Source organism: Bacillus rossius, chromosome 2 (genome assembly GCF_032445375.1).
Source record: "Bacillus rossius redtenbacheri isolate Brsri chromosome 2, Brsri_v3, whole genome shotgun sequence".
NCBI lineage: Eukaryota > Metazoa > Arthropoda > Insecta > Phasmatodea > Bacillidae > Bacillus > Bacillus rossius.
In genome coordinates this window covers 85,484,339-85,509,454 of record NC_086331.1, presented here as the reverse complement: position 1 = coordinate 85,509,454, position 25,116 = coordinate 85,484,339, and the positions used below count along the sequence as shown (strand labels likewise).

Below are 25,116 nucleotides of genomic sequence, written 5' to 3'. Positions count from 1 at the left end.
AAAGAAACCAATTTTATTGTAAAATTACTAAAATAGGGTCGAGTCCTAGGTGGCATGATCACAGAGACAAAATGGTCATTAGGAAATGGTTGGTTGTTTAAACCCAATCCCAGACATGATTCAATTTATGGGCAAAGAATTTCTGCTTAAATGGTTCAAAATATTGGATGCCCCATCATCTCAAGTCCCTGTGCTCAGCCATACAATATTAAATCCAACATTTGACAAAGTAGTGTACAAGGTCAGAGAAGTTTATTTTGTGACATTTTCTCAATTGAACTAGTCACAGGTCACTAGTACCCACAAACTTAGTGACCAAAAATTAAGGCTTTGGTTCATTGTCTCTTTTGTAATTTTTTTGCTACTGAAAAAAAAAAATTGGAACTACCACTAAGTTTAAAGATGCTATCATTTTCTGAGTACATAACTGAGTGTAATGCTATCAAATGAGCTTGGACAAAAAAAAAAAACTCTGGTCCATATTTTTTAGAAATATTTCTTGTATAAAACTCTTAAATATTAAAAGTAAAACCATACACACGTAATACATGAAATTGGAGAAAATTATCTAATTAGCACTGAATTTTGAATACCAAGTAATATATAACCAGCTTGGATACAGAATTACTCGTAAACACACAAAAAAAGCATACATTGTTACAAATTCTACAATGCTCCCATGTGATTCCCTTTTTATAGCTACAATGATTACCTTTAATTTAATCTCAAACCCTAGTTTTACAACCTCTGTGATTTACCCATGTGGCATCTCTATTCCAGAATCATAGGTTAGAAATGTTTCAGCTATGAGCAGCTAGTTTTAAAATTTGAAGTATACTTACTGTATGAAATTGTACTGATGAAATGATAACCTAAGTGTTATCTTATTGCTTTTAAAGAACAATTGTTAGTTTTTTTTTTAGGAATGTTAGTAAGTTGTTTGAGTACTTTATTTAATTAAAATTTAAAAAAAAAAAAACCATGTAAAGAGGGTTTTAAGCTCTTAAAATATATGAAGTAATTTTACTAAGCTTTTATATTATGTTTTCACTCCCATTTTTCCCCCCCAGATTTCCATCACTTATCCACCCAATTTCTCCAAGTTTTCCTGTCTCACCTAATATTTTCCCCTGGTTTCATTAGTCTAACTGGCAAGATAACACTTATGTTACAATACACATTACAATCAAAACACATTTAAAAAACATACACAATTCCATAATTTTTAATGTGCAGTAATTTAGGACATGCACTTGTCGTGAAAATGAAAAAAAAAAAAAAAATGACTAGAAACACGAAATGCACACTTTTTTTAACATACAGTGTAAACTCTATATAACGACGCTTAACTAACTGAGCATTTTTCGGCGTTATAGAGAGTGGTCGTTAAATGGAGAGAAATAAAAGATATAATTTTACTATTCTATAATAAAATGTATTTACTAATATAGTACACATTTTACATGTCTATAAAACTATGATAGCATCGCTTGATCCAGATCTTCGTATTGAGGTTTCTTTAATTTCTTAGCAGATTTTCCATCCTCTGCTTACAGAATTTTTTCCTTGTTTTTCCATATTGTAGACACGGTAGATCAGCTAAATCCAACATCACTGATCTTTTCTCCCGCCTCTATTGAGCGTATTAATAACACTTTTTTTGTCAATACACAAAGATTTCATTTACTCGCCATGTTTACAGTTCGAAAGTCTGTAAGCAACTGCGATAATGATAACGTGTAACAACTTTACAAAAGTCTAGTGACCAAGGTAAACATGAGCAAGTTCATCATACAAAAACAAAAGACAAAATTTCTTAGAATCCCCAGTACGTCAGTCGAAGTAAACACGTGCTAGATAATACAACAAAACAGCAAACAAAAGAACGTACACAGCTGCAGTATTATCAACTTCTGAAACATAGAAAGTACTGCCAAATGATTTATAATGCCGTATTGTTTTCGTTAAATAGAGTGAGCGTGACGCTATATAGAGTGTATTATTGTATAAAAAACAAGGTAAACCAACCAAAGTCAAGCAATTTCGACGTTTTAAGTAGTTTATCTTAAATCGAGTGACGTTATAAAGAGTTTACACTGTATGCAATAAAATATTCTGAAAAACACGAAATTTTATACGAATAAACAATGTTATCACAGAATGGTCATAAACACTAAAAATACAGTACATACAGTACAGCATAAGCTTTTATACTACCACCTCATTTTTGACTTCTTGACTGCAAAATTATATTTCAAAAAATTGAAATATCCTAAACTAAAATTGAAGCATATAAACCAGAATCAAATAAATTTCAGTATGTGTGTGTTTTTTCCTCTGTCAACAGGGAAAAAAAAAAATGTAAACAGGGTATTTGGATGCAGGCTAACCAAACTACAAAGGAAAGAATATGGTTACAAGCAAGGTATGTTCCATTACATCTGCCTAGAAGTCTGAAAAAAAAAATATAATAAAAAGTTAAGTACAGGTTATTATTTATGTTAGCTAAAAGAACGGACCCAATGAATATTATTTCTCACAATGTACTTGTTTACAGTTAAAAAAAAATTTCTTCTTAAATTTAACATTAACCTGAACTGTATGGTAGAAACGTTGTGCATAACTGAAATTTGCATTTCAGTTTTTCATAAGATTTATAATTATTTATCTGTTATTAATGATTATGTCAAAAATGTGGTACATCTGCATCCCAGGTTCCAAAACCAGGAATAAACTCTTCTAATAGTAATTATAAATTCATAGTAGTACATTATGCCAAACAGACGAACAACTGTGCAGCAGTTCGCCAATGTAGGTTTTATAAGAACATGTGGAGAGAAAGGATTCTGATGAAGAAAAATGAATTTTGTAATTTTTTGTTGGAGAAAGTAGGGGTCGGCCTCTATACAGGTTAATACGTTATGTCCCTGTTTTTTTCCCCCCTCAGGATCCATACATTTCAGTGGCAATATAGCCAAACAGTTTACTCTGTTTGGAACTGTTACCGTTTCGTGGTGATGTGCGCTATCTTGAAATTACTTTCTTAAACTGAGAATTTAAATAATACTACACTTTCACATTATAACATTTTTGTGTTTTGGTTTATAAAATTTTTCAAACCAAACTTAATTACATTCATAAGGTGTAAAACCAGTTGATGTTTTGCAATTGTTCAAATATTTAATTTTAACATTTTTTCACCACTATGAAGCTTATTCAATGACTTTTAGTACAACTTTAGCACATTTTAAATTACAAAATTGAAAGATTTTATTAACCACTTACAGGTGTGACTAAGTCATAATGCAAATTTACATAATTTTCTTCTATGTAACACATTGCCTGTCTGACAAAAAAAAAATTTTTTTTTGATCACTTTGAAATGATGCATTGATTTTAAACAAGCAAAGGCTTTATATATTTGATTGCACTTAAAATAAATACACAGTAGCTTGGAGACCTGGTGCTTATGTTTAAAACACGTTAGTGATAGGAATTATTAATGGCATATATATTTATGATTAAAATTTATACCGGTTTTAAGAAATAAGATACTACAGACTATGAAGAATTCTGTGATTCTGTGATATTCATGCAACCACCGAGAAGTACTTAATGATGCTGTACACCATTGCGTATCCTACATGTAACAGCAGTAACTGACTATTACACCACAGTGCAGATACTATATTATGCACACGACGTATTCCCGCACAAGCTGATGGAAGGATTTTTTCTTTGTCTGCCATTTGCCCATGTCACAAAGCCCAACTTTACAACCATGGAAAATAGGATGGTTTCCTCCTGCAAGGAGGTGGAAACGTAGTTGACAGCTGAGGGAAACTTGAAGTACATGTAGCATAAAACAACAAAATGCCACAGCTGATACACACCTCATATAAATATTACCCTAGTTCAAGCTACATTTAATTATAATACACAAATTTTAATGTGCATTTTCTTTCCTGAAGCCACATATAAAATGTATCCCATGTGGAAAGATTTATGACTGGGCAAACTATTCAGCATGGCATAAAAAAACACAACAAAACCATACATTTTTCCTTGCGTGCAAATACATACACTTCTTTATTATAATCTCGATCTATGAGAACATAACAAATGTGCGTTGCATGTGACCGAAGTGATACCTTTCATTTCAAATCAACCTCATCACTAGAGTTAGGATGTATGTCGCATAGGCCTGAAATTATATTTGTTTTGTCAATCACTCACGAGCCACAACCAACATTCAGCCATCTCTGGCACAAAGTCCACACGTTTTCAAAATCAAATATAAATTTATTTAATAGTAGACGCCTTCTGAAAATGAAAGCTACCATACGAAAGCACATTTGACAACCAACTTCACCAATATGGTACAATGCGCTGCACAACTGTATACTTTAACGAGCGCTAAGTCCACTTGGCATTGATTTAACTCTATTTATTCTGAAGTAATAACACGTGATCACATGGATGCTTGCTATTTTTATTTAGCAAAAGATTTTGACACAATAAATGTTAAATTAACAAAAGAATCTAATATTGGATTAAGGTCCAAATAATTAAAATGGTTCAATACATTGTCTGAACGATGTTTCTGCGTTTCAGTCAATAACTTTAAATTGGAATTATATGTTGTTAGTTCTGGGGTTCAAGGAGGAAGTACCCAATTGACTTTTTTATTAAAAATTTTATTCATTATATAATTAAAAAGATAAACCACAACATGTATTGGTTTTCTGTTTGCCGATGACCTAAAACTGTTAAGAAAAATTACTTCCTTACATGACAGTTAGTTACTTCTGACTTATTTTTTATTGTAAAGTTGTGTGATGAAAACTTTGTCAATTTTAAATAAAGAAAAACTACCACCATAATCTTACCTAGGAAAATTCATCTTTTTGATATAACTTAGCAAATCAATCAATCATGAAAAAAACAACATCTAAAAGACTGAAGTACCGTAAACTGGGGATACTTTGAACACTTTTTGACTTTTTTATTAAATATAATTTATATTTACAATGTATTAATTGAAATTTTTTTCACCAAAATAGGAGGACCATGAAGCCAAAATGATACCATAGTTTAGTTGGTCAGATAAAAAAAAATTACTATTAAAATTAAATAAAAATGCAGTGTTCAATGTTTCCCTGCAATTGGGGTAACATTGAACAACCATTATTTTATACTGGCATTCAAACTAATATTGCTAACAATCAACTTTGAACACCTGCTAGGTTTCACAAACTAAGTAAATTAATAAATTATGTTTTTTATGTCATAACATTAAATTTAAAGCACAACAACACACAAATTTTGTTTGTAAATTTTTAGAAACTACTTATTTTTATATCAGATTATCTTAGTCCAGAAATTTCAACTTTGCAGAGTTTGAAATCACATAACTGCATCTAATGAAGTGTTTTTAGATACAAATCTAGCTCATTCTCACTGAAAATTAGAAATCCTCGTCTATCAACCCTTGGAGCACTCAATGACCTCACTATGTCTTCCTTGCAAACTGTTCCTTCATCAGCTACATTGGGCCAATAAAACTTCAGTGCCATTTTATGACTGTGCCGAAGAAACTTTACATCACATGTTGATCCAACATTATCTTGAGACACATTTATAATCTTACCAACATAATGTTTTACGGATTTCTTCACTTGAAACTTGACCAAACAAAAAGCCTCTTCTACTAGAACATGGTCTGAGGAACCATTCAAAATTTCCATCCCATACTCATGCTCATCATCTTCATGTTCACTATGATTGTGTTCACTATTTTATTGTAATGCACACACATCTTCATCGCTGCTTGTACCATTGTCATCTTCCTCTACAATACTCTTCTGGCTTTGTTGCTGTTGGGTAGAACTACTTGCTAATAATAGGTCAAATGCAGAGATACTTTTTCCTGGCACAACATTAATTCTTCTTTTCCTCTGTCTTCTCACTGGCTCATCAACTCCTCTCATTTCCTTGAGCATGCTGACGACTGCCTCTGACACAACTGCATTGGGTGCAAGTTCCTTTTCTGTAGACTGGTCACAAATTCCATCAGGTAGTCTTGCCATTACCATGGTAGGATTCAGAGGGTATATTCCACATTTTCTTAACCCTGCAGTCAAATTATTACTAGTATCAGCCACACTAGAGTATAGTTTCTCATACAGTTTGGTAAGTAATCGTGGAAACTGATCTTTACTGAGTGTTTGGGATTTCTTTTTTGATGATGACTTCCAAAAGTCCAGCACATTTCTCCAGTACCGCTTCAATGGGCCATAAAATGCAATATCCAGAGGTTGCAGCAGGTGAGTACCATTTGCTGGTAAACAGGTGAAGGCGATGTCATTTTCTTGTGCCAGCTTCAGAACACGTTCGCTGAAATGGCTGCTCAGGTTGTCACCTATCAAGACTTTTTTCCCAGGAATGTTCTTCACATGTGGAACGAACACTGTCTCAAACCAGTCACTGAAAGTAACAATATCGAACCATCCACTCTTGCTGCGATTATATCGAGTGTTTGGTGGACCACCTTCTGTCCAAGTGGACCATATGTGCTCTGCCTTATAGACAACATATGCAGACAACATAGAACCACATGCTGAACCACAGAACATAATGGATATTGAGCTTTTGGTACTGCTTCGAACTCTATCTGTATATTTGACCCCTCTCTTAAAAATGCATTTCTTTTGGCCAGGGTCATCAGACAAATTAGTCTCGTCATAGTTGAATATGGTTGTTGGCGAGACTTCAGTACCATCATCATTTAACAGTGTAGCAGTCAGATTGTCAAAGTACTGCTTTACTGTTTCAGCAGATAAGGAAGCCCTACTTATGCTGATGTTTCGACCCATACGTCTGGATATTTTGGCTCTGTGCCTGTTCAGAAAGGCTAAGGCCCAATCACTACTCGGAATGTTATTCTTAAAACAGGGTACTGTGCGGCCTCTAATGTTTAAATATGCACTAGCCATCATTCTCAGGTCTAATGTGTTGAACGGAAATCCCCATTCAGCAACCTTTATCAAGTGGTCAACAAAACTATTTTCTTCATCGGCAGAAAATACTAATGGTCGTCCAATGCTATTTGTGCGTTTATTTCTTAACTTATGGCTTAGGGTTCCCAATGGAATAGAAAATTGCTTACTAGCTTTTCTTAATGTCATTTTCCCTTGCAACACATTTTTCAGAGCTTGATCCAGATTTTGTGTGGTATAATTCTGGTATGCACGTGCATCTATCCTACGAAAATGTTTTCTTGGCATTATCTGTCAAACAAAACAAATACAGACTCATATAACACAACACAAATAACATTTTAACAACAAAGTACCATAACTGAATAGTAAAACAGCATAAATAGCGAAGAGGGAATGAATGAAATAATTTATTCGGCTTGGGGGAACTTTGAACAATGTTCAAAGTTACCCCATTTTAGATTAGAAAATTTCAAATTTGTAGTTATTGAACATAACATGCAAATATTCCAAATCAATGCACTGTTCATGAGTAAAATATATTACCAACATCTTTGTAAACTAGAAAACCAGTAAATAAAGTGGTTAACTTAAATACTAACCTTTTTAGAGATTAAAGTTGTCCCAGATAATAATTTTAGTGAAAATTAGCAACCATTTTGAATATCCACCAAAGAGATATGAGTAAAACCTCTGTAGGCCAGTTGCACCAAAACGCTTAAATATAGTACAAAAAACATACCAACATAAGTTTTACCTGTGAAATTAGACAGGAAAACTTTCTATAGACGTCAATATCAATTTCTGAAAAAGTGTTCAAAGTTTCCCCCGTGTTCAAAGTATCCCCAGTTTACGGTACCTCAACTGATTCTAAAATTATTATTTTAATCATCATATGGAATCACTTCAGGGTTCCCAAACACTTACTCTAAGAGTTTCCCTAAGTTTTCCTTGTTACCCTGTCCAACCAAACATTTCCCCCCATCTCATTAATATCACAATGTTACATAAATATATTAAAACACCAATACTTAAAGAAACAACATAACATGTAAAAATGAACATAAAAGCCTTTCTTGCGCAATACCAGTTATCACTGTCATTTTCATTAATGCTATACAACAAATGCTACCAGTCTGTTATTTAAACCCACTAGATTTGATCAAAATTTGAAAGAAAACTTATTGATTCTGACCAGGTGAATGACTATTTACATTTGATTGTGCTTTAACAATTAAATCAACACACTGTTGATTTACTAAGTGATTAAAAAATAATAATTATTAGACATTAAAGGAACAAATCAGTATTAAAAACTACACCTCCAGTTTGGTAACTAACAATTTGTCAATTTCCCTGTGTTTTCCAGGTTTTGAAGACACCTTTTCAGTTCCCTAGTTTTTCCCTGTCTGTGGGAACTCCGCACTAATATCAAATGGTAGTAGTACTCCTGCCCTCATTAAATATATTACATATACTAATTCTACTAACAAAGATTCCATGATTAGTCTCCAAATGGCTTTAGTTTGAGATAAACTATAACAAGGTTCTATTATTTGTAAAAAATTAAATTGATAGTGAAACATTTCATGACGTCAAGAACCAATAAATAAGAATTATAGACAAAAAAAGATGATAATGACACAGATTTTAGATACCCTTCTTGGTTCTCTGCCAACAAGAAAAAAAAATATTACATGCAATATTTGTACTGTTATAAATACAACCGGAATGGTAATTACATACTCCAAATCAATGGAAGTCAAAACCACTATTTCGTACTTTAAAAAAATAAATCGCATTTGACTTAAGACTCACGACTTTGAATAATTTAAAAATTATGTTCCTTTAACAGATAAACATATTGGTGCAAAAAAACTATTGTATTTTATTTACTTAACATCTACTAATATGATCTTGTAAATGTTACGAGATATCTATCATTGTCTATTAGTTGTGACCTTGTTTCTTTACGTTCTTTATTTTTGAGTTTATGTATTGATATTTTTGTACTGCGTCTATCAATGAAGGTTCACTTAGGCATTTTCAAGTAAATAAATTAAAAATAAATGGAATTATTTATCACCTAAACAAGAATAGGAGCCTTCAGTGTTGATACAAAACTGATCCTTCTTGCAGACTGATGTTTCTCCCAAGCATTCATTAACATCAACACATCCTCTTTCAGTATCCATGAGCCAGCCAGGCTTGCATGCAATACAACCTGTAAACAAAATTGCATACATAAAACCTTATGATAAAATTGAATTTCAGATGTTCTGCACACATGTTAACACACAAACACTAGATGCCGACAAGTGCTCTCATGCAGAAGCACAGGTAATTGTATGGTCAAGCACACTAGCCTGCCCCCAGAAGATAGATTACAGATCTTTTAGCTTAAGGTGTCGTAACTATGACGCCTTACTGTTATGGTGAGCTCGTCATGATGGGGAGTGGAAAAAAGGTTTTTACTCATCCTACATAGGGTGTCTTTGATTATAACTACTGACATTGGCTTATTTTCCTGACTAATCGAGTAATGCTTCAATTAATTACTAGTAATTGTTTCTTATTTTAGCTTTATTAACAGTTAATAATAGGACTTTCCCCTTGAAACACACAACATTTCTTAACTCATTGAGAGAGCTGTCAATAAAAAAGTGTAATCATCTCTTAATATTAGATGAATGATTAGCGACTAAACAGGTGGGTTTTTGTTTTTTGTGTACCTGTGTGTGTATCTCTGTGTGTGTGTGTGTGTGCTCATGTTATTGCATGTATTTATAGTATTTATAAAGAGTTCACATCACTTTCTCTCTTTTTAGAATAAATAATGTAGATATGTTTCAATACTAAACTTTTTCTAAATATTCAGTATGCTGGATCAGCATGTTTTAGTTTAGATTAGTATAATTAGCTCTTGTATTTGAAAAATTGTGATTCCAAGAAAAACATTCTAAGAAAATAAATTGGAGAAATGTAGTAAATTAAAAAAAAATTGTCAGTTTTGGAAACAGGGTCTATTTTAACTCTGTAATCATAAATTTGTAGAGTAGTGGTCTATAAAACAAATATAAACTACGGTGAAAGGTTGGTAATTTTAAGTCACCTATTTAAATAACTGATGTGTTCATGCATATTTTGATAAAAAAAAACTTAAATTCCAGAAATATATATATTTTTCTCTTATTTTTACTTCAAAATTTTGACGTACTTTGATTACTACTCTGCCGCCAATTAGTATTTTTGGCACAATTCTAAATTTGAATTTTTAAAAATAATTTTGCCAGTCTTTTTTGCAGCTAAAAATAAACTTAAAACTTTTTTCACCTCCTGTACACTACAGTCTAATCTTTGCCAGGCCAGTCTCCCCAATCTTTTCCCAGCACTAAATCTAATTTTTCCAACCATCTAATGAGCCAGCAAGTGCACTCGTCTTATCCTTGCTTTGAAGCACGGCCGTCGCCTGTAATTCTCCTCCGAGCCGTGACAAGAAGTGCTATGTCCTGCAAGCTATTAGAGCCGCTAGGTTGTGAGAGCCAGTCTTCGCGAGCTATTTCAGGCATACCAGCGGGTTGTCTTAACAGCCTTCTCTGCATGCCTCGGGTCCCTGCCGAGAGAGTTTCCCACTGGCTGCAGCATATTTCCCATCTGCCCCCTCCTACAGCCTTTCCAGGGAACCATGTCCAGTTCACTGGCCGGTCACCAACCCGGCCTGCCTTGAGGTCACGCCATTGGCTTGCGAAGGCAACGCCTCTGCCCTCTCGTAGCAGATTTGCGAGTTATTTCCCCTGAGTGTTTGAACGCCCGCTAAACGCCTGCCCCCTGGCGCAGCACGCAACAAGCAGTACCCCCTTAGTTCCTTTCCAAGCTGCCAGAGCACTGCACAAGTCCCTTCCATAAGCTCTATGCATCTAGTGCGAGAGATTGGCTAGTCAATCTCTGCTTGTTTCGGACACCCCTCAGTAGATCGCGCTGACATCGGCCAGTACCACCAACTTCGAGTTATCGAAGTCAGTATTTCTCGATCACCCCCCTCGGAAATCTCGGGAACCTTTCGGTCCAGAAGATGAAGTCTCCCCCTTTCTTTTGATTGACTTCATCTTTTTAATTACGAGTTGTTACCGTCCCGAAAATACTTTGCTTCGCGAGATCAGACTGACCGCACCGCATCGTTGGTGAACCGCACAAGACTTCACTCCGGTCATTGTTCAAATATGTAATCAGCTAGGCAACAGATGTTGTCCCTACAACTTTTAAGTAATTAGTAATTAGTCAGTCTGCGTACCTTGTAGAAATAGGCATGCTTCACTAATTATACTTAATAATATTTTCTAATCATTTTAAATTATGGAAACGTCCGCGACAACCGCGTGTTCGCAAGTTTCACACCCTGGCTGACGCTAGAAGCCATCTCGCTGTATGGTAAGTTTTTGACAAACATTATTCCCTGACCATCACCTTTCTTAGTAGGCATTTTCTGCCTTTTTTACTAACTGTCTGTGAACCAGTTCTGATCATGTTCGATTTGGGCTTGTTCGCAGACAGGGTCCAAGGGCCGGATGCGGACCTAACACCACCACCCACGAGTCCTTGCTCCAGCAAACAGGATGGCTAAGGCACCCTGACACCATGTTAACAGCTCAACTTTGGCCAGCGAACATCAAAACACCAGTCCTCCAGTTTTTTATCTTCAGAAAAACCATTCGATCACGAAGTTGAAAAATCGGAACACCAGAAATTTTTCTTTCGGGACTTTAATCGCTCTATGCGTTCACACTGGGATTGTAAAACTTAACCTGTTTATTGTTTCTGATTCTGTTTTAATTATGTCCAATGAAACTTAATGGTAATTTTCTAATTAGGGCTGGCCCATTCTTTAAATGAGGTAATTTTTACATATTTTAATATAATTTAATAATTTTAATATACAGGATGTATCAAAATTCATGTTACAACACTTGAGGGTAGAAAGCTCTTATTATTTGCAACCATTTTTGCCAATAAACATGTTGCCGGAAACGCGTAGTTAAGCCCCTGTAGCCCCAGAAAGAGCCAGCGTAGGCAACCCGTTGGGCTTTGTGCGAGACAGACGATGCTGTGGTGAATTACGTGTTTACGACACAAGGCAGCGCTCGAGAGGACTGTACGATGTCTAATGCTGACCCCCGCCCCTTTTTACTTCCGTTGGTGGCGCCCTCACCTCTTTTCTTTCGTTCGTGCCGTGCCATAGCACTGTGCAGCATGACATCGCAGTGTCTCAGTGTGTTTTGATATCACTGGTGGTTTGTCGTTGACTGTTCTGTCGTACAAGCAAACTCCTGGTGTCATTTCTTTCGCTGTGGTTCTGAAAAGGGCGACATTTTAGTGGAGCTCAATGGAGTACACGTTTAGTGAGTACACGGACATGCTGCTTGTTTACGGGGAAGCTAGACAAAATGGACGAGCCGCCCGTCGTCTGTATGAAGAACGATATCCGGGTCGTAGGATTCCAGCTCACGCCATGTTTGCAAGACTTACTCAGCGAATGCGTGATACTGGTACATGTGCCGTCACAATACCAAATGCTGGTGCTCCACGCAGGGTTCGTACTCCCAGTTTTGAAGATGTACTTCAGAGATTTGAGGAGAGTCCGGATACAAGCACAAGGGCAGAAGGTTCCGATATGGACGCTGACAAAATGGCTGTTTGGCGAGTTCTTCATGAGCAACTCTTGTACCCGTACCACCTTCAAAAAGTGCAACATATGGGTCCGGCGGACTATCCTCTTCACATGACCTTTTCTCGTTGGTACATTCAAAGAGTATTGAGGAACCCCGAGTTAGCGATTTTATTCAGCGATGAAGCCAAGTTCACTCAAGATGCTATTCTCAATTCGCACAACAGTCATGTTTGGAATGATGTCAATACGCATGCAACGTTTTACAGCTCGCCAGGAATGTTTTTCAGTTAATGTGTGGGCCGGTATTGTTGACGGCGTACTCATTGGGCCTTTTTTTCTTCCGCCACGACTTACCGGCGCCGGATACCTCCACTTCCTTCAGAACGAACTACCAGGTCTTCTTGAAGAGGTTCCATTGCATGTCCGACGTGTGATGTGGTACTAACATGACGGGGCACCACCTCATTTCTCCCTGCAAGTGCGAGAGTATTTAAACCAAACATTTCCAAACCGATGGATAGGACGAGCGGGCCCTGTCGCATGGCCGCCAAGGTCACCGGACCTAACCCCGTTAGATTTCTTTCTGTGGGGTTACGTAAAAGGGCTTATCTACGCTACGCCGGTATAAACGGTAGAAGTGCTTACACAGCGAATGATTGAAGCGTTCAAAATCATAAGGTTGACTCCACACATGCTCCAGCGTATCCGTGAAAACATGATTCGCCGTTGCCACCTCTGTGTCGCTCAAGGTGGGCGTGTTTTTGAGCCGTTGCTTTAGGCTGTCACGTTGTTAAAACGTATGCAACAATTTCAATGTTGTGAAACAAAGCCGAAGCTGTGATTGATTTCAGAGTGAAATTAAAATCTGTGCCACTATTAAAAAGGGTATTTCTCTACTCGAACGCCCGAACATCCACAACACAACACTCTACAATGGGTTGCCTACGCTGACTCTTTCTGGGGCTACAGGGGCTTAATTACGCGTTTCCGGCAACATGTTTATTGGCAAAAAATGGTTGCAAATAATAAGAGCTTTCTACCCTCCAGCGTTGTAACATGAATTTTGATACATCCTGTATTTGTCAATCAATTTATCAAAAGTTATAATTTTAATGTGAAAGTAATTAAGAGTTAAATTATCATAGAGGTACTTGTATCTAGATGAAATCATGCCTTTTTTCCCTTGTGTTTAACCTTTTGAAACTAAAAGATCCACCAGTTACACAAGTCATCAAGAGAGAGTGAAGTATAACACTACTTGCCTTAATTTAACCATAGCTGCTACTCCACATATTTATCTAAGGTTTTTATGGTATTTACTTATACAGATTAGCATGTTTGCTATAATCTACAGAACTGGTTTGGGGATGTGGAAAGGGAAGTAATTTAATTACTCTTTTCTGTAGAAAGCAACACAATTTTCTTGGCATTCCCCACTTCACCCAATATCAGTACTTATAGGCTGTATTTTTCTACATACGGAAAAGATAAAACACCTAATCTTGCATTCGAAAATAACATTCATATTTATCAATTTTATGCAAAGTAGGTGTAAGTATATCAGTTGTTTAACTAAGCTTTTGGGTAAGGCCCTAACCAAGATCAAATTGAATTGACTTAACATTGGAGCTAAGATATATAAGGCTATATTGATTTTGATTTTTGCAAAGTAATTAATCAGCTTTTTAATAACTTAGCCCACTTTGTGGATCTACAACAACCAAATTAATGGCATGCTTAGCACATTAAGAGGTTTGGTTCCAAGAGGAATACAGATTTATGCATTATTATTTACTGTTATTGAATACATCAATGATAAACACATATAACATATTTCAGTTAAACTTTGTATTATAACTCTAGTTGAAATGTAATCATTATTTAATGTACTTTTAACCATCTGTCCATACACCTGTGAATATCAGTGAAATAACAAATCTAGAATACAACAAATTTGTAATTCTGTAATAAGATGGCAATAACTTAGAATAATGTATTTACAACACATTTTTGCAGGAAATAATTTAAAAAATTAGTAAAAACTCTCAAAACAAAATCTTGCACCTGTCTCATGATGCAACATTTAAACTTACACCGGCCAAATTTGGATGTCTTTGTTATGATGCCCATGTCATAATATTATGGCAGCATGAAAGATTAGTGGCATTATGATACGTCTTAACTAAGATGCATTAACATTAAAACGGAGTGAAATGAGATCTGTAATTGACTTGCAGGTAGCTGCAAGCTTTCACAGCTTACTTCCGTTCCTCCCATCACACCACTTCAAAGCACCATCATTGTACTAGTGATTTGTCCCCCCCCCATTCAGTGACCAAATGGGTTAAGGAAAATATAAGGTGGGCCAACATGCTTACCGAGCAGAGCACAGGTTCAATTCCCAAAAAAAGCAGGAACTATGCAACCAACTGATTAGGTTAGATTCAGTAAGTTAGTGAGCAAACAATTCTGCATATCAAAAATGTATTGAAGGTTCTACATTAAAAAACTTTACATTCATTACATGCCTGCAGGAACGTAAGAACATGCTTAAAATATCGAAAGAGTTATCATAAAAATTTATTTCTTCACGAAAATGCTAATATTTTGTAGTTTTTTTTAAATTAAATAAATTTACAAGAAAACTACTCAAATAAAAGTTACTTACATAAAGCCAGGTGGCACAGTGTTTGTCATTGGACTCGTACTCCAAAGGACCCGGATCTGAATCCCAGTTTGGCAATCACTAGTTCCGTTTTCAATGGTTTCCCGACCACTTCAGGCAAGTGCGGAACGGTTTCTTACAATACGCCATGGCCGATGCCTGTCCCAATATCCCTTTCTTTGTGTGTATCGTTATGTTATTGTCTCTACTGACCTCGTCATCGAGATGTAAACCCTCGATAAGAAATAAACCCAGTTACAGTTATTCTACTAACTTTACAGTAGTTTCTTTACTTCTCTTTAAGAACAAACTGTACCTTTGGTTCCTGCCTGTGTACACGTCCCACTACATGACGTATGACAAGGTGAGCAGAGTAATTTATCCTTGTCCCGATATGATTCAAAATGATTCTCTGCACATGAGCTACAGAAATCGCCTGAGTATCCATCGTCACAAACACATTTTCCATTGCCTTTCCTTGTTCCAGAACCCTGAAAAATCATGCACGTCAGTATAACAATAACACTTAAAAAATTAATTGTTGAATACAACCAAAAAAATATGATAGTTAATTAAACACACAATTACTCAAATTTTATATATATTTTTTTGTTTCTATGAATATGCAGTAAGCATTTTACATATCAAACATCACACAATTTATTTCCAGCTACTATTATTCATGATTCATTTCTGTTATATTAACTGTTATAGCCACTAAATACATATAATTGTGTAAGTACAGTTAAACTGGACAAACTGGGGCCAAAGGCAATCTGGACAACAAAAATTCGGAAAATCCTGGTAATGTGGGTAATGAGGATAAGAAAATCCTTAAATAAGCACACTTTCCATTTATTATGACAAAAAATTTAAGTTTTTTAACAAAATACTTAGTCAAATCTATAATACGTATCCACTTAGTACGAAGTTCCCGTTTATGCCAGTACTTTAACAGTCCCAGAAAATGTAGTATGCTTTCCTATGTTATTAAGTAATTTTAATACAAAATATGGTTAATATGAAATAAGAAGTAGTTTTGGTTCCTCAAGTTGCTGTTTACATGTATAAATAAATAGTTAAAACAAAATTTCACCACCGAAGTTCAAAATAAATGATCAGGTTTTTATAACCATCAAGTACACATTTGTTTCTCCAAAGATGTATGTATCCTACATTGCAAAATGGTTGAAAAACAAGATGAAAATTGTAACTAAAAGGAAGATATTCGTTGAAAGTGCACATATGAAGAAGTTTAGATAATCTATGATGATTAAGTTTGGGTATTTTCTTTTGTTTACACGTGTGCCATAACCTGAATTTTGTGAGCTTATTTTATAATAAAATGACTACAAAACGTAAAAACGTTATATTACATTGCAAATTAAAACTAAAAATATCAAAGAAGTTGACAATAAAGGGGAAAAAAAAAAAACTTATCGCTTGAGATTTAACATCCTGCAATTGCCGTCAACAATATTTAAAAAAATAAATAATCGCTTTGACCACAACATTTATATAATACAGTTTATATAATATTTTTAATGGTTTTAATTATAAGAATTAGAAGGCAATCAATTTAATTATCTCATAATGTTTTCCCGATAGTTTGGTTAATACAAACCTCGTTATTACAAAGTGCTAAAATTATGGTTCCTTCAGGTTTGTAATAAAGATGTTTACAAGATATTAAAAAAAATTTTAAAAATAACTTTTCACATCATTTCTTAACAAAGAACTTGTCCACTGTCTTCTGTTTCAAACATGTACACCGTTTGATTGAAGCATGGTGACTCAAATAATTTATCATTAATAGTTCAGCTGGAGTGGTGTCAGGCTGATGCTCCAAGTACACAATGATGTTTGTCAGCTGGTGCACATTCTTAACTCAACAAAACAAAAAACATTTTGTTATCGTAATTTTACCATTTATGCAGGAACTGTACATTTAATAAAACTAAAAAGTTAATATTTGGCGTACTTCTAGCTATACATTATTGCTAATGTAGTTAAAAAATGTTATGTGAACATGAAGTAAAATTTCTACAAATCTGACTGGGATTATCCGGAGTTCCAGATTAACAAGGGCAGAGTAAAATAAGTTTTACTGTACTATTCTTACAAAAACTGATAAATCAAAACTTAAATTTAACCAATCAAACACAAAGAGGAATGAAAATACACTATAATCACCAATATTTAACAGACTATTCCTGACAGCCCCAAATGGAACGTGACTTTGCAGTTGGTGTGCATTGATGTTCACTTGAGAGGAGCTGGCGAACATACATTTGACATACATCACAGCAGGCTACATTAGCCCGAGTAACATACCATATATACCAAAAAAAGTATCCTAACCACTAACACAACTAACAGGCTACAATAATAATATATTTTTGATGCCAGTTTGTTTCGAGCAGCAATCTGTCACTGTGCAATTCCCTACAGAGTGGCAATGAGAACAAAGTTTTTTATCTTTTGTCAGTCTTCATGATAATATCAAAATGTCGGAAAGCATACATATTGCCATAATATTGTCGCATGGCAGAATTTTCTCAGGGTTTCTGAAGTCAAATTTGGAAACTTTACTGATGGGACTCTGGGCTAGCTCTTCTGTTCACATCCAGCGCAGGTGGCGTAACCACGCAATTGGGAAACGGGGCTGGGCGGTGCGCTGCGGGCATGCAGATGTTACAAATTGTTTTGTGATTTGTTTGTCTGGCTGCACGCTTGTCCTGGTTAGTTTTGTTTGTAAATTTTGTTTCAACAACCTAGTATTGTTTTGGTAGGCACGGGGCGCAAACTGTTTTTAAGCGACAGCGAAAGTAGGATCAAAGCTCACTCTGGGGGAGGCTATGCCTCTCGCCAGTGGTAATGAGTCACGTAGTTTTTGATAGTTCGGGTTTGGAGGGGCAGAGGAGACTGGTGCAAAGGAGTTAAAAATGTGAGCACTTAACTATCTAATTTTTATGTTTAAGATAAATTATGGTTTTAGAGATTAATTTAACTTGTATATCAGACTTACGGAAGAGTTAGGTGACATTTTCTCTCTATAAACTAACTTGTGTTAATGTAACTGTAATTTACTACTGACGATACAATCATAGCTGTTTATTCAATATTTTACTGAAGACAATTTATTTCAACTAAATGTAAGTTCTTTTCTAAACAGTATTAAGTAATTTAATAGCTTCCATCAGTAACCACACTGTAATGCGCGTAGAAAAATAGTAGATCTTGTATTCTCTCTCACCCTAGCCAAGCGAAATGTTTCTTTTGTTGAGAGCAACATTCCCCTCTATTTTATTTGAGAAGTATTGACAAAGTTGTTATAGTTACTGTAATAAGGAGTCTCTAATTATGATTGTAAAACTTACAATCTCACACCTTCAATCATTCTTTTAACTATTTACACTTATTTATTTATTAAAACACCACATTACAATATGTTACTGAAGGGGAAGGTGTATTATCTAAAGTTTGTTCCTACAGTAAAAATTATTTGTATAAAACACTACAATGGAATTGATGTTTGATTTGAAATAATTTTTATATTATGAATAAATAACTTATCCATATCTGATTTTAAAGGGTGAATATCACCCTTGGGAACAAGGCTTTTAGTGTATATATTCTAACTCAATTTTCACTAGAAATCACCTCCAAAAACCTTATCACTAATAAGTAATAAAACATATACACAGTGTACAAACACAAAACTGACACGAATTAACTACACAATAAACTACAGAATAGGGACCAATATAAAAAAAAACTTTTAATACCTGGCATTTTCCACATTTATTACACACATTCTCTGGAAATCCTGGACATGGCTTGCACTCCACACCATAAGTGCCATCTGGACAACATACTTTAAGTGTATTGATACATAAATAGTTTAAAACATCAGGTTCTTCCAGTTGTTTGTGAAAAAACCAATCTTCAAGGACATGCTCATTTTCTTCTGCCAAAAACAAACACTGTAACAGAAGAAAAACCACTTAAATATTCATCACATTCTGACTATCACTCAGACAAATTACGAAAAACATTTTCATATGGCTCCACATTGTGTTCCAAACCAGGTAGAGTTACAAACATGGACCAGTTTAATTAAAATCAGCACTGTATCAGACCATACAAAACTCAACTCTAAACAACTGTAATGTAATAAATGGGTGGTCAGTAGCGAGTCGAAAAGAGTGAAAGAATATTACTATCAATGATGCCAGCTCAAAACACACACAATGGTATGTAAAACCGTAATTGATTTATTTTGAGTATTGCCATCACCCGGCCTCTGTAGAAGGCCCAGAAAGTACCTGACGGGCGCTACGGGCATCGCGGAGCTGCTGTTGTCTGGGGGGGGGGGGGGGGGGGGGGGGCAGGCTAGTAGGACACTAGGCCGTTGGTGATAGGTCGTGGGTACTCTGCCCCCGCGTGCCCCGCCAGGTACGCGGCTTGAAATCTATCCTGAACTTCCCTACTTGGCTGAGGCCGCTCGAGCCGTGTGGAGGACGGAGTGGTGCGAAATAATCGTAAGCGACACAGTTTATGTTAATTTGCGTTTAATTCACGGACTTCTCCGGTGGTGCGCATGGGTACACAGTACTCCCTATACACACACTACACGGTGGCAGAACCGCTACAAAAACTATGCGAATGTGCTATGCGGCGTCTGAGCCATTGTACAGTTACATTAACACACTCTGATTACAGAACAAAACACGACACTAACATAACACTGTGAATTTGCCGCGGCAGTCTCGCGGGGGTGCGGTTACTAGTGCTCTAGAGACTGCCAGTACCGAAAGTCTTAGGGGGGCTCAGTGAGCATGATCATAAATTACACTTTACACTTACTTGAGGTTGCATCCGGCAGGCGTATGCGCGGCGGTCTTAGCGAAAGTGAGTTGGCTGGAGTCGGCCAGTGCCGTAAATTGCGTGGTCCGCGACACGGTGCGGAACCACTAAGGAAGCCAGTCGAGATAAGCCCGGATCCGCGAAATACATGCTGAGTCGACGTGAGCAGCAATGAAGTAAAAAGGTTTGGATATTAAAGTGAGTACAAAGTGAATGGTCGGTGGAACAAAATTGAAGGCTGCTCACGGACACACGTCTTGACCCGGCGCGGAGTGGTTGGAGACTGCCGAACATGGCTGCCTCACAAGGGAGGGAAACTTTCACCTCCTTTGTGAGTCCGCGCCAAAACTTACATTAACTTTATTTGCTCTATTATAAGCTAAAAACACATTCCAGGTGCCCAATTAATAGGTAGCACCTGGTAAATGGGTGCTTAAGGCTTAACAATTGTTTTAGAGTATTTAATTATTTGAATTGTGGCATCAAGATGGCGACTGTAAATTCATTAACATATTGTCTCCCTGTGAACTGTATTAGTGGGATTTCTCCTAATCCGACTTGATCATTGTCACGGGCACTTTAATTTAGGCCAGTGGCCGCGGTGACTGTTAATGAGGTTCGTTGTCTGCTCCGTGCGTGCGGTGCTCGCACCGAGTGGCTACGACGCACTTGTTTAATGCCTGTGAATTAATAATTGTGTCCTAGTGTCTTGTCCCTTAATTGTTTCATGGGGTCGAGCCCCCGGGGTTTCGTGCCCTTAAGTTTATTTGAGTCTAGTGGGGTCACGCCCGAGGCGCTCACCTGACTCATTCCCGCTGGGCTAGGGGTGCACTCCGAGGGATCTGGTACTACCGGTGCGGAGCACGGGCTTAGAGGCCATGGTCGGGACGACGTCAGTATCAACTACTTACACTGAAATAAAACAGCTATGAAGGTTTTAAATAACATCAACTATCATTGATTGCAGGTAAACATGAATTGTCAATGTAGAATGTATAGATTGCTATATCATTCTAGGGAGAACAATGCAAAATATGATGCAGAACAGCCAAAAGTTTATTAACACTATAGGCAACAAAGATATTATTTTGCAGTAATGACTTATAATCACCCAATAGGTAGGGACATGAACTTTTCGGTGTGTAAAAAAGTTGAAAAGCGGTGTTAAAAAAAACCAAAAGCGGTGAAAAGAATAGCCAAAAGCGGTGAAACATATTTTTGACCATTCAGCAAGAGAAAAATATTACATCAAGTAATGTAACTAATAATGTAATAATCAAGTCTTCTGATGCATTTAATAACATAATACAATGAATCTAAAGTAGAACAACATAAAATAAGAAGCAGAATTCACATTTGTTCACTAACAAAATTTTGCAACTATATAATATAAACTGCAAATTATCAGTATATATAAAACCAATAATTAAGACAATGACTTACAAAATGGAATTTTTTCCGCAAGGAACAGTTTCTAACAAAAACAGAGAAATGCAACTTTTTAACAATTCATTCATCATTCATGTTGCTCAAATGCCAGTGTCGTCATTAGTTCTGCATTTTTGCCCAACAGATTATGCCTTCTGTCTGTAACAACTGTATTGTATGATGAAAAAAATCTCTCGCTATCTACATTGGAGCATGGAATCCAGATACATTTTAGAGAAGCAGATGCGAACTCGGGGAATTCATTTTTCATAGCGAAAAGAATGTCCACCACCTCCGCTCGCGAATCTCGTGTTTTTTCTTTAACCAAGTCTTTAATTCGTGTGTAACTTCGAGCAATGTCCGTACACGTGAGGTTCAAGTCTTTTATTCCTGGCAGAGTTGTGAAGAGCACAGTTAGTTGATTGTTGACCTCATTTAGCAGTATTCTTGAAGGGTCAAACAGCTTTCCCAAAGTTTCAAAAAACTTTTTGGCTGGATTAGTGGCCATTAACAGCTGCAATTTGTCCATGCATAATGATGCTGCACGTTGAAGTCCGTTCTTAACTTCAGCTTGAAAGACTTTGTTGTCAATGTCCTCGAGTGCAGCAGCCGTCTCAGTATTGAAAATTCCTGAAGCAGCTATAGACAAATCTTCTTTGATGAGTACAAGTTTGTTGACCAGTGTGTGACTTGTGGCATATGTGGATGCTTCCAAGTGCTCAATCATTTTGATCAAACTTTGAAGATGCTCCTTCACAAAATTAGCTTGCACTATAATTTTTTTTTGTATCCACTTGTGACAAAGAATTGAAATATTCAATCCCTGCGTTTGGCAAATCTTGAATATCCTCGGAAGTAAAAAACTCAATCCTGTCTGTAATATACTCAGAAGAGTATATCACAGATTGAAACCCACTGTTCCACCGAGTCAAGATGGGCAGGGGAAACTGAGTGACATTTTTCTCTCCGTTTGGATACTTCTCCATCAAAAATTTTGAATAGAGATGTTTCCTCTTCCTAGTGTTGAGGAATGCTGACTTAATCTTGCTGATTGCAGAGTTTAGTTCAGTCAACACTTTAGGGCAGATGCTGCCAACAATGTTCAATTTGTGTGCCCAGCACTGAATATGCAGCATCTGATCACCCAAAACTACTTGCAAAGAAGTACTGCACTTTGTCATATACCGAGCACTGTCACTTACAAATCCCACTACCGAATCATAATGTACATCATACTCTTTCATGGAGTCCAACACTGCTCGAGCACAGTGTGTTGCATTAGCTTGCTCAAGAAAATGTACCCCGGCCACAAAGGTCTTCTGTGTGTCTGTAGGCTCCAACAGACGAAACAGTACAACAAACACACACTTTCCTCTTCTGTCTGTAGTTTCATCTGCTAAAATGCAAATGGACTTCCCATGAACTTCTTTTTTCAAACTTTCTGCTCTTTCCTCCTTTAATAAAGGGACGTATTTCTCTCTTAAAGTCTTTATAGATGGCAAATCTCCAGAACCTGTGGAAGACAACCAAAAAATACAGTTTTTTAAAAACAGCATAAGCAAGCAACGTACAATTAAAAAAAAAGAGAATGCAGAAATTGCAATATGGGTAAGTTAAGTGAGTTAATTTTTAACAGTTTTCACTAGTTGACACTTTTCATGTCCCAGACATCACATTTAAAATAACCTGCAGTTTAACTAAAATAATTATTAGATAAATAAATAAGTGTACAAACCTTCAATATATTTATTTATCCAACTTGTAATACTAGGATTTTGTAGTTTTTCTAGTGGGATGTTTGCTTTTACGAATGCTTCTGTGGTTTTCATGGCAAAACAATCAGCATCCGTTTTCCTTTTTTTAGCTAACTGGGCACAGCTGCCAATAGTTTGCTGAAGTGTCACAATAGAATTAGAGGAAATGCGAGACTTCTTGTGTTTTTCACCATTAATGTGTTTTAATATTGAGTCTCTACGATCCCAGGTAACTCTGCAATTACAAAACTTACAAAATAAAACCGATTTATCTGTAGAATACAGACCATCAGAAGTGAATTCTTTCCCCCTATCAATAGCAGTAATACCTTTTTTAGGCATGGCGATGCAAAATAAAAATTTACATCCGAATATATATATACAGTTTTTATTCACATGCACTTAGGTATCACTCAAATAAACGTCCTGCTTAAACCATAATTTTTAAACAAACAAAATGTTTATGTTCAACCAACTAGTCAACGACCAAATGTTTGTTATTCTACAGACGCGCGCTACCTTTGTCTATGCGCGCAGTTTTGCGCTCGCATTTAATCACATCACAGATAACACACATGCAGGGGGCTGGTTGTTATTTCGAAATGGTATAGTGGCCTTTGCAATTCTGTAAAAAAAAATGTGTTTGAAATTTCATTTCTGTGCGTGAATATCTAAAAAAAATAATTTTACAAAGAATTGTTAACGTTTAAAAACGATTGTTACTGCAGTTAAACCCAACAAAAAGATTTCAAATCGTTCCACGATCTTTGACATGTTTGAAATAATCGATTTATGTCACGTGTTAGCAATCAATTTCTCTCGCCTACTCTTTGGCAAATCCAACTACCGTCCCCGCTACCTAAAATGCAACGACTCTACGGTGCTGCATTGCATTTGTTTTTGTATTTGTACGAACTAAAATAAAATGTTCGCTATTGTAAATTGTTAAAAAGAAGCGTAAGTAACTTAACCCTGCATTATCAAACAACAGGAAAATAAAACCAACGATAAATTAACATACTTCTGAATTCACACGATCACAACATGATTAGGCCTACTTGTCGGTTACCGAGTGAGGTTATGAACAGTGTTACGGACGAACGATACGAATGTTTACATTGGCGGCAGAATTTTCTTGTGGCGTTTTCTCTCACTTATTTTATTTCTTGACATTTGGGTGTTAAATCCCGGATTTTTAATATATCTTATATCATGTAACAAAGCTCCGAAAGAAGAAAACTAACCAAATTTGTGGCAAATTCGCGACCGAATTGCAGAAAAAAACAAAATTTCGCGATTTCTCAAAAAAATGTCAAAAATCGCGAAATTACGTCGGTGTTTCGCGATCGCGAAAAGTTCATGTCTCTACCAATAGGATATAGCCTAAATTAGTACAGCACCAATGCTTATTTTTAACTGTCTAAATAGGTATTTCCTGGGAGACAATACCATTAGAATGGCAACCAAACAAAGCAATTTCAACAACTCAAGTTTTTCCTAATGAGAAAAAAAACATTAACTTAGCCTAGCTTTCTTAAATTATTGATTTCAATATATCAAATAACTATTTCAACAAAAATATATTTCTATACTAATATACATACATTTTTAATGAACATTTCAAACAACAATCATTCCATTAATACAAATTATTAGCATAACCTAAACCTCATACATCACAAAATAGTAAACATTTTTGTTGTTTCACAATTCAGAAATGAGAACAAAGAAACAGCA

At 35.9% G+C, this 25,116-nt stretch overlaps 2 protein-coding genes across 2 annotated transcripts in view; both read right to left on the bottom strand.

The window, feature by feature from the left end:
* The window catches only part of LOC134528916 (protein disulfide isomerase crld-1), a 66,114-nt gene that overhangs the window by 1,181 nt on the left and 39,817 nt on the right, over positions 1-25,116 (bottom strand). The window contains exons 6-8 of the mRNA XM_063362583.1: positions 19,117-19,314; positions 15,645-15,819; positions 9,085-9,222 (exon numbers count right to left, since the gene is read on the bottom strand). Of these exons, the coding sequence (XP_063218653.1) occupies positions 9,085-9,222; positions 15,645-15,819; positions 19,117-19,314 (511 nt within the window). The remainder of the gene's footprint in view (positions 1-9,084; positions 9,223-15,644; positions 15,820-19,116; positions 19,315-25,116) is intronic.
* LOC134529425 (uncharacterized) lies at positions 6-9,073 on the bottom strand. The gene is made up of 2 exons (XM_063363490.1): positions 7,601-9,073; positions 6-7,289 (listed from the first exon to the last, which is right to left on the bottom strand). Exon 2 carries the CDS (start codon positions 7,284-7,286, stop codon positions 5,799-5,801), a length of 1,488 nt encoding a protein of 495 aa, XP_063219560.1. The 5' UTR covers positions 7,287-7,289; positions 7,601-9,073; the 3' UTR covers positions 6-5,798.